The sequence below is a fragment of the Typopeltis vanoorti genome, chromosome 7 (genome assembly GCF_054136105.1).
Source record: "Typopeltis vanoorti isolate ZY-2024b chromosome 7, IOZ_Tvanoo_1.0, whole genome shotgun sequence".
Taxonomy (NCBI): Eukaryota; Metazoa; Arthropoda; class Arachnida; order Uropygi; family Thelyphonidae; genus Typopeltis; species Typopeltis vanoorti.
Window position 1 is genome coordinate 141783970 of NC_143555.1, and position 13763 is coordinate 141797732.

At 36.7% G+C, this 13763-nt stretch overlaps 1 protein-coding gene across 2 annotated transcripts in view; it reads left to right on the forward strand.

Annotated features, from left to right (window-relative positions):
• LOC150105137 (dehydrogenase/reductase SDR family protein 7-like) overlaps positions 1-13763 on the forward strand; it is a 69614-nt gene that overhangs the window by 34216 nt on the left and 21635 nt on the right. For both annotated transcript variants that reach the window (XM_090396171.1, XM_090396172.1), the window contains exons 3-4: positions 7671-7771; positions 12945-13164. In XM_090396171.1, coding sequence (XP_090252297.1) covers positions 7671-7771; positions 12945-13164 — 321 coding nt within the window. The remainder of the gene's footprint in view (positions 1-7670; positions 7772-12944; positions 13165-13763) is intronic.

The following is a 13763-nucleotide window of genomic DNA, read 5'->3' on the forward strand; positions in this document are numbered from 1 at the left end:
ATTATCTATATGGATCACGTTATGAAGGAATGTGGTATTAAACCTGATATCAAAATTGGAGATGTTAATGTCAGCTCTTTGCTTTATGCGGATGATGTTATACTTCTAAATAAATCCGCTACAAGTCTGCAAAATTCTCTGACTAAATTGAATAGCTGTTGTAATAGATATGGTATGAAGGTCAGCAATAAAAAGACAAAGACAATGAAAATAGGCAGAATCATTGAAAATGTCAACTGTGTTGTGAATGGAGAACCTGTGGAACAAGTAAAACATTTCAGCTACTTAGGCACAATTTTTACTGAAGATGGTAAACTAAATATAGAAATAGACAACAGAATCAGCAAAGCTGGTATCGTGGGAAGTCAATTGAATAAATTCATATGGAATAAGAATGAAATTAGTCGGAACACTAAATTAGCTGTATACAAGACTGTGTTCAAACCAATTTTAACTTATGGATCTGAGAGCTGGGTCAGAAGTAAAACACTTGACCAAAGACTAGAGACCGCAGATATGAGAGTCCTGAGAAAGATTAGAGGCGTGAACAGATCACATCAATGGCAATATCATATTAAAAATGAGGATATTAGGAAAGAACTTGACATTGTCAGCATCCAGGAATGTGTTAGCAGAGCTAATCTCAGATGGTATGGTCACTTAAATAGAATGGGAGAGGAAAGATTAGCAAAACAAGTGTTCTCTGCCAGGTTGGCAGCAAAACGACCCAGAGGAAGACCAAGATATAGGTGGATTGATACGGTACAAAGTGCCTTAGACGATAGAAATATAAGATCTGATAATGTTGGAGTCTTGACAAGTAACAGACTGATTTGGAGGAAAATTGTAGATAGGAAGTTAGTAATGATGTAATTTTTTCATGTAGTACTGTCATATCCTGTACACCCCTTGAGGGTACATGGCAGGAATTTGATGATGATGATGATATTACTACATGCATTTTCCTCTTCCCAGCTGGTGTAGTTGAAATCTCCCATAGCAATCATTCTTCTTGCACTTGCCAAGCTCAACTGCCTAAACATCTACTGCTTCCCACCCTCTGTGCTCCCTGGTTTATAGCAACACCCCCACTAAATATCCTGTCTTGGCCACTTCTACCTCACACCATATGCTTTCAAAACCATTAGTGTCACTGCCTTCCAAAGCATCCACTCTTGGATTACATAAGTCATCACTTATCATAAGCAGTACTCCACCTTCACATTTTCCTTTCCTATCCTGCCACTTCAATTCCTGTTATTATATCATCCTCCATTAACCACGTCTCAGAGATCCCAATAATTTATGGCCAGGCTGATGCTATCAGTGCCATCAATTCATCTCCTTTATTTCGGATACTCCTGACATTAGTATAGAGCATAAAAATGTCGCTGCTTCTATACCTATCATTGTCCCCTCTCGACCCCACTGGACTCAGTGTTACCCGATGTTGTCCCCCTTCCCCCAAGCACCCATTCCCACAAGAGGCCACCCCTGCTACTATCCACCCTGGGAATTCTAGCTTCCCTGCATTGACACACTGACTCGTTCAGAAAACAGCAATCTCTCTCCAGATGCCTTCATCCTTCCTCATTCAAATGCAAGCGGTCTCTCGCATACAGTTCCCCTCTGTCCTCAAATGCCTTCCAAGCATCCATATATTCCAATTCTCTCTCTTCTGACACATTCTGGCTATTATGCTATTCAGTATCACTGCTTTTCTGCTCACCTTGTCACTATCATACCTGGGCAACACACACAAAATCTTTCCTCTCTGTGTTTTCTTTTGCACAACCTCAAGCAAGAATCTCAGATCTCTCGCTGCCCGATTGACATTGCCTCTCAAGTCATTCGTGCCACATCACAATCATTTCATCCATCCTTTAACCCCCTCTTAATTGCCATAGCCACATTTTCTATCATCCCTCCAGGTAAACACACCTCTGGCATCCTATTTTGCACCTGAGATCATCGAGTCTCCATACATCACACCTCTAACCATTCTGTTTCTTGATTGCTTAACTTTCATCCCTTTCTCTCTCTCTCTCTCTCTCTCTCTCTCTCTTCTGACCATTTCTCTCTGTGTTCCCCTATTTACCTGCTGTCCTGGCATCACTCTACCCCTGGTTCCAGCACTCCTTCGCATTTCCTCTCTCTCTCTCTCTCTGACTGTTTCCTTTGTCCCCTCCTCTATCAATCCCATATCCCTCTCTCATTCCCTCTCTCCCACTGTTTCTATACACTCCTCTTCTATCATTCCCAAACCTCTCTCTCATTCCCTCTCTCCTACTGCTTCTATACTTTCCTCTTCTATCATTCCCAACCCTCTCTCTCATTCCCTCTTTCCTACTGGTTCTATTCTCTCCTCTTCTACCATTCCCAAAACTTTCTCTCACTCCTACTCTGATTCACCTTGCATTCATCTCTTCCATTATCCTAATCTCATCTTTCATACCTCTCATCTTGTTCACAAGACATTCCACCTCTTCTTTCAGTTCATCTATCCCTCTCTGCAAGTTAGTCATTCTTACTTGCCATTCATTTACCCAATCAAAACCATCTCTGAAAACTTCACAGTCATTCAAGCCCTCCACACTCCCGACTCTTATTTTCCCATTCATATTTTGCTCGTCATTCTCTCTCCTATCACACTACTTGTCTCCCGATTCATTTCCCGTCCCTGAAGCAACTAGGTTGGTTATCAAAATATCTAATTCATTGATTTCCTCCCACTGCCTGCATTTTGGCATATACGCCCCCCCCTCACCCGCCACATATCCAACTCCCGGGAAGCATATATGCCTCAAACACTGCATGCTACAAAGTCCTTTATTATGTTACGTATAATAGCGTTCTTAAATGGCGGAGGACTTTGAGACGCCATTTGTGATTGCAGCTACATCCGCCATCATTCCTTACTGCCAAGTAACTACTAAACTAATCGCTAAAAATATATATAAATGCTATATAAACACTGTATTATATATATATATATATATATATATATATATATATAAACGCTATATTCAACTATACTAGATAGCAAAAACTTATCTTCTCTTCCACCACAAATGCTGCCAACCATGACCTCGCCTTCTCGGTAACCCAAAAATAACACACTATATAACAAAAAACTCCAAAAGCAGAACCACCAAAGAACACTTGTGTTACTGAGAAAAAAATATAGCACAATTCACAAAAGAATTCACCATACACTTTTTTTTACCACAGCTCAAATCACCTGCCGCATGCTTCAGCAACCCTCGCGGTGAACAGAAAATTACCACAAAGAGCACCATTGTCTCCCACCATGCATATAGCCATCATTGTTCTCGAGATGATTTTATTCTAAATATTTGCTAAGTATGTACGAGTCAAGTATCTTTAATTTAGTTAATAAATTACTTATTTTCATCCCATTTTACATGGTTTTTGTTCCACAAATTCAGACACGAATCATGAAATTCATTCTGTTTGTCCCATTTGGAATCTCTTCATTTCAGTAATTTGCCAATAGATTTCTTTCTGACTGCCCTCCACATTATCAGATCTTTATCTAAACCACTGCCACTGTTTCCACTATCATCAGCACTCCTCCTCCACCTCTTCCTGCTCTGTCTATCTTCACAAAAAACATTATATTCTTCCATCCTTTTCCTGTCATCCTCATCAGGAATAGATGAGGTTTATATTCCTCATCAATATTTCATCCAACCAGATCTCACTTATTCTGATAATTTTTAGGGAAATGAACATGATTGATGCAGAATCTCTACATCCTCTTCATTAATTATTAGTCAATTTCATTCCCTCTATTTCAGATATATCTTTCATTTGTAAACAAACATAATAGCTCATTTCTGGTTCTATAACAAGTCCCACCAACACTACTTATCAAGCATAGCTCTTCCGTACTTCTTCCTGACCATTTTTCTCTATCTTCACTACACACAACCCTCTTCAAACTCATACCCTCCCACATCCTAATCCTTTCTTGTCTCACACATGCATCATCTGCAATTGTTCACAGTATCTCCTTATCTACCTTGAATCCCCCCCCCATGGTCTTGCATTTCTGCTCACCCGTTTTCTTCACTCACGCTACTCACTTCCATTCACAAGTTCTTCTTCGTTCTCTGCTACCCTACTTTCCTGCTCTTCCACATCACCTACTTCTTTAAATCTTCTATTCACTGCACTTATTACTCTCTCTTCCAGCAACTGCCTGTCCAATTGACTCACACCAAAAATATTTAAATGCAGTCTGCCTTTCTTATATAGTTCCACCTGTTCCTCAAAATCATGCCACATCTTCACAAATTGCATTTTTTCTCCTCACACTCTGCAAGCATACTATCATTAAATAGACAGTTATTCTCCATTGCTCATAGTGATTATCTTTTTAAATCATTCTGCAAAATCTTTACATCCTGTTCATTAATTATTGCTCTGCCCAATTTGCATCATCAGCAAACAATTGAATACTTCCCTTTAAATAATTTCTTATATCATTAATATACAAATTAAATAGCAGTGACCCAAGTACTGAGTCCTACAGCACATTGCTAGTCACAGGTCTACTCCTAAATACACCACTTTCTGATATATCTCTCTCTCAACTGTACTCTTATTCACATCACCAGCTTAATATCCAACCCCAACTGCTGTAATTTATGTAACTGAGTTTTGTGTGGAACCCTGTCAAATGCCTTTTGCAATGTCTAGCGGGATTATCCTATAACTGTTACCTTTATCCAACTCATCTCTCACTTTATTACAAAAAGTAAGTTACTAATCTTTCAAAAAACCATGCTAACCTCTCTCTCTCTCTCTCTCACACACACACACACACACACACACACACACACACACACACACACACACACATTCGGTATTCCAGTTCTATCCAGCCATTCCTGAATTTTTCTCTTAACCAACTTCTCCAGTATTTTGATCGCCACTTCTCAGATGCTGAGAGGTGATGATCACTCTTGGAGCCTCTTTCATGCAGTAGAATTATTTTACACTCTCTCCACTTCCTTGGGAGTCACCCTTTATCCAACTCAGCTGTCACTTTATTACCAAAAGTAAGTTACTGATCTTTCAGAAAACCATGCTATCCTCTCTCTCTCTCTCTCTCTCTCTCACACACACACACACACATTTGGTATTCCAGTCCTATCCAGCCATTACTGAATTTTTCCCTTAACCAATTTCTTCAGTATTTTGATCACCACTTCTCAGATGCTGAGAAGTGATGATCACTCTTGAAGCCCCTTTCATGCGGTAGTATTATTTTACACTCTCCACTTCCTTGGGAGTCGCCCACAGCTAAGACTTAAACAAATCAAAGGCACTTCCATAGCATATTCCCGTAATACATAAGCTGATGTACCATCTAATTCTGCAGCTGTGTTCACATCAGGGATCTGTAATATCCTGTGTAACTTCACATGCGATTGTTGTGTTGTAAGTCTTGTGACCTCTCATGTGTGAAGTCAGTATATAAAAATAACTCCAATATATTGAATTTTAATTTTTCATGAATCACCTTTTTAATGAAAATGCTCCATACAGAAAATGTTCTGTTAGGTCAGTAATTTAATGAAGAGAAGTATGGCGGGCAATCATGAGAATAATGGTGTAGGTCTCCCACTTAAAATTCATTAAAAAGGTGATTCGTGAAAAATGAAAATCCAATATATTGGAGTTATTTTTATATACTGACTTCACACATAAGAGGTCACAACACAACAATGGCATGTGAAGTGTTATACAGGATATTACAGATCCCTGATGTGAATACAGCTGCGGAATTAGATGGTACATCAGCTTATGTATTACGATAATATGCTAGGGAAGTGCCTTTGATTTGTTTAAGTCTTTAGCTCTTGGGTGACTCTCAAGGAAGTGGAGAAAGTGTAAAATAATTCTACTTCGTGAAAGAGGCTTCAAGGGTGATCATCATTTCTCAGCATCTGAGAAGTGGTGATCAAAATACTGGAGAAGTTGGTTAAGGGAAAAATTCAGGAATGGCTGGATAGGACTGGAATACCGAGTGTGTGTGTGTGTGTGTGTGTGAGAGAGAGAGAGAGAGTGGGGAGATAGCATGGTTTTCTGAAAGACATTGCATGGAAAATGCCTTCACAGCATAGAGGATAGCACCGACAGCATCTTGACCTGGCAATGGTTGAGAAATGGAGCACTAAAGAAAGAAACAGAGTCAGTAATTTTTGAAAGCAAAAGAACAGGCCATTAAAACTAACGTTATGAAGGCAAAAATACAAAAAATTCAAGAAGACAGTAAATGCAGATTATGCAAAAAGAAGGAAGAAATGGTAGACCACATTATAAGTGGGTGCAGCAAAATCGCACAAATTGAGTACCATAAAAGGCACGAGTTGTAAAAAATACAGATTTAAAGTATCTAAAGACTATTGGAAACATAAAATTGACCAAAAAGTGATTGAGAATGAAAAAGCTAAAATACTCTGGGATTTCAAAATCCAGACTGACAAAACCTTGGAATGTGATACACCCAATTTAACAGTGGTTGAAAAAAAGTGAAAACAAGGATCCTTTCCTTTTAGGCTTATACGGTGATCTGAATACATTTTGGAAAATTATGGAGACAACTACCGTGTTTGAGTAAAACTTTAGTTTAATATAAACCAAAACAAGAACAATGATGTTCAGTTTATCGAAATATCAGTACCAGAAGATAGCCGAATTGACGAAAAAGAAACTGAAACTGAAAAAATTACTAAGTATCGCAAATTGTAAGTCGAAGTTGAAAGAATTTAGCAAAAGAAAACGAAAGTTGTTCCAATAATAATAGATGCTTTAGGCACTATCCCCAAAACATTGAAAAAACATCTAGAAGCACCCAAGTTAGAAGCATTAAAAACTGGCCAGCTGCAAAAAGGCCGCTTTGTTCGGCACAGCATTCATATTCAGAAGGTATATTTCCACAACTCATAGGCCCTTGGATAGGGCTCGAATTAGTGGAATATAACCAGCCTTTTACTTAAGTCTGAGGAAGCAAAGCAAGCTTCCCATAATACATAGCATTATATATGTCCGTAAGGAGATGTGCTTTGTGTTATGGGATACTTAGGAAAGTGATCAGAGCTAATGCCACCTTTACCACGAGTTGCCTCAGACCTCAAAATACTTCAGGGGCAAACTTAGCTTACTTGCTTGTTTGCTTACTTGGGAAAAAAAGGATTAAAACCAAGTTTATTAAATTTCTTGGTATTGTTCACTTATAGTATACCCAAGGTAAAAAACTTTCTACGTGTGTGTGTGTAAAGTATTAAGCATTCACATGTGATTTACAAGGCCTGATCTGCTGACTCCATGGAGGTTGATGGCTCACATATGGCACTGTTATGTCTTGAGACCTCTTATGTATGAACTTGATATATATTGATCTCCATGGAGTCAGCAGATACTGTATTTTGAATTTTATTGTCACAAAAGTAAATGCCTAGTAGCTCAATGCTGCACAGTTGATTAAGTGAAGATTAAAATAAAGTGATTTAAATTTATATGAAATGTCTTGTGTTACATAAGACATAAAATGAATTATTATTTATCTGTTTTTAATTGTTAATTCTGCATTAATTCAATATGCTGTGTTATACATATGTTATACATATTTTTTCCAGCCTTGGCACATGCATTTTACAAGGCAGGTTGCAAAGTTATTTTGGCAGCAAGACGGCAAGATGCTTTACAAAAGGTCAAGGATGATCTTCTGGCTTTACAGGTATATTATATTAATATCACCATCAATTTTTAATCTCAGTGACATTTAATTTTTTGGTAAAAAGATCATTAGTAGACTTCTCTTATAATGAGAGTTCACAGTAACTGGAAAAATGTCACTATTGTAATGCTCCTTATTAAGTGGTTACACTTAAAACTGGAAAAATAAAAACTAAGGTCGTTGATTGCAACTACTGCCTACCATTTCACACCCTATAGTGCTATTGCTTATTGAGGGGGGACTGGATCATGATACACCTCCAACTGTTGCACAAACAAAATGGATAAATTGTTTCTTACCATTCCAAAATCATATTTCATATTGTCCTTAATTGTTCAGCAGAGAGAGAGAGAGAGAAAGAAAGCAGAATAATCTTGACTTGACATCAAATGTCTTCAGTTCTCTTTCTCAGCTGTTAAAATCACACACTCCTATACTGTTTTAGCTCTATAACCTCTCTTATTCTTCTATCATCTATCATACTTTTTGGAAATTGCATCCAACCTATTCTCTGATAAATAAGTCTGTTATCCAGTTGCTCTACTATTGATCCTCCCAAATGTAATAGACAAAACATCAATAGTAGCTATCACCTTCATTAAAAAAAAAATTAGCTAATCAACAATTGCCAAAATTATCCAGTATGATTACAAACATCGCACAAAGCACATCTCTGGAGATTGATCTTGAAAAACTTCATAGAAAGAAATAGCCTTTTGACATTTTTAATGCAAACTGGTCTGGCATATGTTTATTCAAGACTCTCATCATATGGTTTCAACTGTATTTTTTAATTGGGTTACCAACTTCAGACTTCCCTACCAATATAGGAGTATCTTTGGCTTCATTTTCTTTCTCTTCCCATACACCAAGCTTCTTTCCTCTCCTGACTTGAAATCAAATCTGTGGTGATGCTGATGACAATACATTTCGTTCTTTCTCATCCAGCAAATTTCACTGTTCAAATGGGCACAACTTTAGTATCCTCACTAATTGTTCCATCTGCTAGCAGCAAAGAAGATAACCTTATTTTCTTTATTTTTATTTTTTTCATAAACAATCCCTTCTCACTTTTCATACCTGGTCTACATGAAGGGAGAGAACATGAAAAAGGTATTTTTTTTTTCTTTCCACATTCTTAACTACTTCTCTTGAGACTTTTTATTTTCCTATTCTTCAGTCCACCATTACTGGGAAATTACAGCCTTCTACCATGTTTTGCAGCTGTGCAACCTGTGGGCATTGGAAAGGGTCCTGGTGGTGGGTATGCATCACTTCTTTAGAAAGTTGAGCTGTCCTGAATAGCCTGGCCAGGACCAGTCCTATAAAGGTTAACAGGATCATAATGTCTCCTTGGTCTAGGGACAGAAATCCAAGGCTTGCTGTTGTATCAAGTAACCCTGATGGCACTCTTCTAAATATAGTTATTGTTTTTCCATATAACGGACAGCCATATGTAGGGAGCTCTGGTACTGAATTATGTACTCCCTTTCCTCATATTTACCAGGTTTCTCACAAGATCCCAGCTATATTCAGAATCCATTCAAGCATCAAATCATACAAAGCACAAGAAACACAAAACAAGAAATGTACACTAATATACTGTCATTTTTAATGCCAGCCTTGCTATCCCCATTCTTCAAGAAGGGCTGTCAGGATCTCTAAAATCTGTAAAGAAGCTCCATCAGAGAAATATTCAGATCAACTATTTTGTACCCCAGCATCTATGGAAATGATACCGGCTATGGTAATCCCATCATAAAAACTTAAGCTGTAGAAGAGGAGTGACATCAGAATGGGACCTCATCAATATTCCAAATAGGAATTTTTGTTCTAAATTGAAGAATTGAGGAGTGATAATCATAAGAAGAATTCCACACATAGGGATGGTAATCAGCTGGGATGTTTCCTGGTTAAACAAGTCTCACTGTTTTCATCACAAAACTAGGGCAAACATTGAAAAGTTAATCAGTTACTGGAACAAGCTCACCATAAGCAGAATTGAAGATAGGCACCATAAATTAGAAGTATCACTGGAAAAGAAGTGAAACTTGCAAAAGAATTAGAGAAATATCATGTGTTGACATAATTGGTGTTACTGAAACTAGGAGGATGAAAATAGGTAAGATACTGATAAATAATAACTATCATCATCATCAAATTCCTGATGCATACCCTTGGGGGGGGGGTACAGAATATCATGATAATACATGAAAACGTTACATTGTTACTAACTTCCTATCAGCAATTTTCCTCCAAATTACTCTGTTGTCTGCATTTGTTCCAGTACTTGACTTTTCAAACTTCAAGTCTGGTTCCTTGATTAAAATAACAGGGACTTTGTTTAACCAGGCAGTGCCCCAGCCAGATGAAATTCTGTCATGTTATACCATCATTTTGCATGATGGTTTAAGCCAATAAGAATACAATGTGTTTGGCTAAATCTCCAAGTGCTAGCCCATCCTTGGTTGTTCAGTATCCTGGTAGATATCTAACAGGGTGCATCATGAGAAAGTGAGGACTGGATATTAAGTCAGAAGCTTTGGTTGGTTCTCCACATTCCTTAAAAGGCTACATGGGGATCTCTTCCCAGTTATATAGCTTTGACCCTTAAGCACCCCTATATAATAACTATAAGATGTTATATTTTGGTAACAGTGGTCAGGGAAAGAAAGGGATAGTTATAGTAGCCAGTACTAAATACAAACATAAACTTCTTGAATGGCAAGCAGTTTCAAGTAGAATGAATGATATGAGCAAATTTCAAAATGAAAAACTGGATGATGAGACTTATTTTGGTTCTAGGAATAAGTACAGGAGTTTCAGTTATTAGAAAAGACAGCTGACATAAAGAAAAAGGGAAAACTGGTTCTTGATGGAGATCTAAACAGAAGAGCAAGAAATGATTACCAGACATATAGAAATCTTCTGGGAAAATTTGGAGAGAAGGACAAGGCTAATAATAATGGTAAGTACTACCTGCTGGATTTCTGTTCAGGACATAGACCAGTCATTACAAACACCGCATTCCAACTTGCACTCTCATATAAGCTACATTGTATATGCAGAGACAAGCTACATTATACAATTCACACAGTATGCCAAAGTAATACTAATTTGGTCAGTGCTAACTACTAGCCTGACCTCTGCTGAAAAAGAAAAAAAAAAATTTATGAAGTCGAAATCTTGGGTAATTATCCTGGTTTATATTAAATTCAGGTTATTACTCTACCACAGTAGTTGTTGTCATAATTTGCCATAACAAAATTGAAAGTGATTACCATGTAGTTTTAAACAGAATAAAAATGAATAGCATGTGCAAAAGAAAAGAAAAAAAAATCGTAGCCAAGCAGCTTTCAGAAGTGAAGAACTGTGGACTTAAATATACAAATATTATTGGAGAAGAAAATGACAGTTTGAAAACAAGAACCAAACAGTCTTGGAGTCTTAGTAGCAAAATGTGAAAATGATTGAATTAGCTGAGGAGGCATATGATGAAGTCGCAAAGATAGAAAAATCAGAACTTTTTGGTGGACTCAAGAAGCAAAAGAGAGTCTTCAGGATAGCAAGAAATCATTTCCAAAGTTCCTGACAAATAAGTCAGCAGGTGCCTTGAGAGAATACAGTGGGGGGGGGGGGGTAAGAAATCTAAGCTATGGGTAAAAGTAGCTAAACAAAGTTGTGGGTAAAGTTTAGTAAGAAAAACCATCGTTAATAATAATAATGAGCTTAAACCAGCACATAAGCCTAAATACTAGACTGATAAGGAAAATATTCTCGAAGCTATTGAAAAGTTTAGAAATGGATAGTAAAAATAACATGAAAACTGAAGTTAGATACTTTGGATGTCTGGAGTTAATTACTTTGAGATATTGTTAAATGAGAGTGACAGAACAGAGTTAGAAAATATACGAAATGTAAAGAAGAGCTCGTATCTTGAGGGAGGAAAAAAGTTATCAGAAACTTGAAATATGGAAAAGACAGCTGGAGTAGATGAAATTTGATGAGAAATGCTCAATATGGTGGTATAAAAGTTTTAAACTGGCTATACTGCATAATTTAAAAAAAAAAAGCCTAATCAGAAGGTTGAATTTCAGATCATTGGAGCAGAATTCTCGTAGTATACACATCCATTAAAAAAAAGGAAATAAGACATAGTGAGAATTAGAGGATTATTTCTTTGCTTCAGCATTCCAAGTATGTTTTATTTATTTATGAAAAATTATGGAAGAGAAATTTGGGGTACAGCAAGTTGGATTCAGACCAATAACTTGGTCTAAATTTGGATAACTTTGGATCTATATTTATCTTATAATCTGGAAAAAGCATGCGATAAGATGCAAGAGAAAAGCTGCTCAAAATGCTATGATTATATGTAATAAAGAGATATTAAAAGATATTGCCAGCCTGGTTGGCTGAGCGGTTAGTGTATCCACTCTCCACCCAAAAGGCTGCGGGTTCAAATCCTGCCATGGGCATGGATGTTTGCGATTGTTTGTGAAAATAGTGGTGGTGGTGGGCAGTAGATGGCATTGGTGATAGTTGTAGAACCCACTGTACTAATACTAAAGCTTTTCACAGGTGGAACTTGTATAAAAAAAAATTAGTAATAAAAAAAATGAATAGTTTATTACTAATCATAAGAGATTTCTGAATAATAATACAATTGACTCCGATTGTAGCAAACTCACTCATCAATGGCATAATAAAGGAAATTCACTATTGTATATAATGCTCAAACTGTAGATGTGTTTGAGTATTAGAATCCTTTTTAAATGAGCTAGTATTGTAATTTAAATCTAAAAGGATTTAAGTGGATTTGTCTCATTCAAGTACATAATGTTCATAATGTTAATAAGTCCCCCTGCCTCCATAAATAATTGTGAAAAGGGGACTGATTAATACTATGAATAGATAGAATAAATTATTTGCTCTGAAATATCTGTTATTATTGGTAATAACTTATTTATTGATTTTTTTTTATTATTGTGATTACATGTATAGATATTACTATATCAGAACCATAATACATCTCTAAAGTTGTGGTTCTGCTTATTTTGTAAAAGGACATTACAAAATACCCAGCAGTTGTATTTTCCACAAAAGAAAGTGTTTCTCATTTCGAAAATATTCTTAAAACACATTTATTCATTGTTCTCTTTATATTTTACAGAGACAAGATACTCATGAACCTCACATTCTCTGCCTTGATTTAAGCCAAATAGAGGACATTCCTGCTAGAGCACAAGACGCACTCAAAATACATGGAAAAATTGATGTTTTAGTCAACAATGGAGGTATCAGTTACAGAGGAGAGATTTTAAAAACTGACATCGAAGTTCATCTAAAAATTATGATTGTTAATTATTTTGGCCAGGTAACATTAACTAAAGGTAAATTTTTGAAACATTCTTTAAAGATAAAAACATTTCTAAAATTTTCAAATTTTCTAAAAAAAAAATGTCAGCGAAATCTTGTTTCTAAAAGATTTTATTGAAAGATATAGGACAAACATATGCACTGGCATGATTTGTGTGGTTACAAGATTCTTCAAATAAGTCACAGTTAATATAGAAATAATGGAAAGAGTAACTTTTGTCAACTGACTTGAAAAAACAGCGATGACACACAATGTATTTTTTATTACTTGGCCATTCAGTCATGTTGAACTATGTATCACAATCAATTCTCACTATAGTAAGCTTGTGGACATGACATGAGTATTTTATCATAATAAATAATTTACTTCCAGCCCGTGTAGCTCACTGGAAGTAGTGTTTGCGCTAAACCGCCCGAAGGTAGATTCAAGTCTAGTCGCTGACTATAGGAACTTTTACTAAGCCTTTTTTTTCAACCGGTTCCTGAGTTAGTCGATCTCTGGTATGGGCAAGCGGGTTTTTTCCCCAGAAACTTGGTTTTTTTTGTCCCGTAAACTCAGGAAAATCGACCGTAGAACTCCCCCACAGTCCATCCAGTACGTGCCACCTGGCAT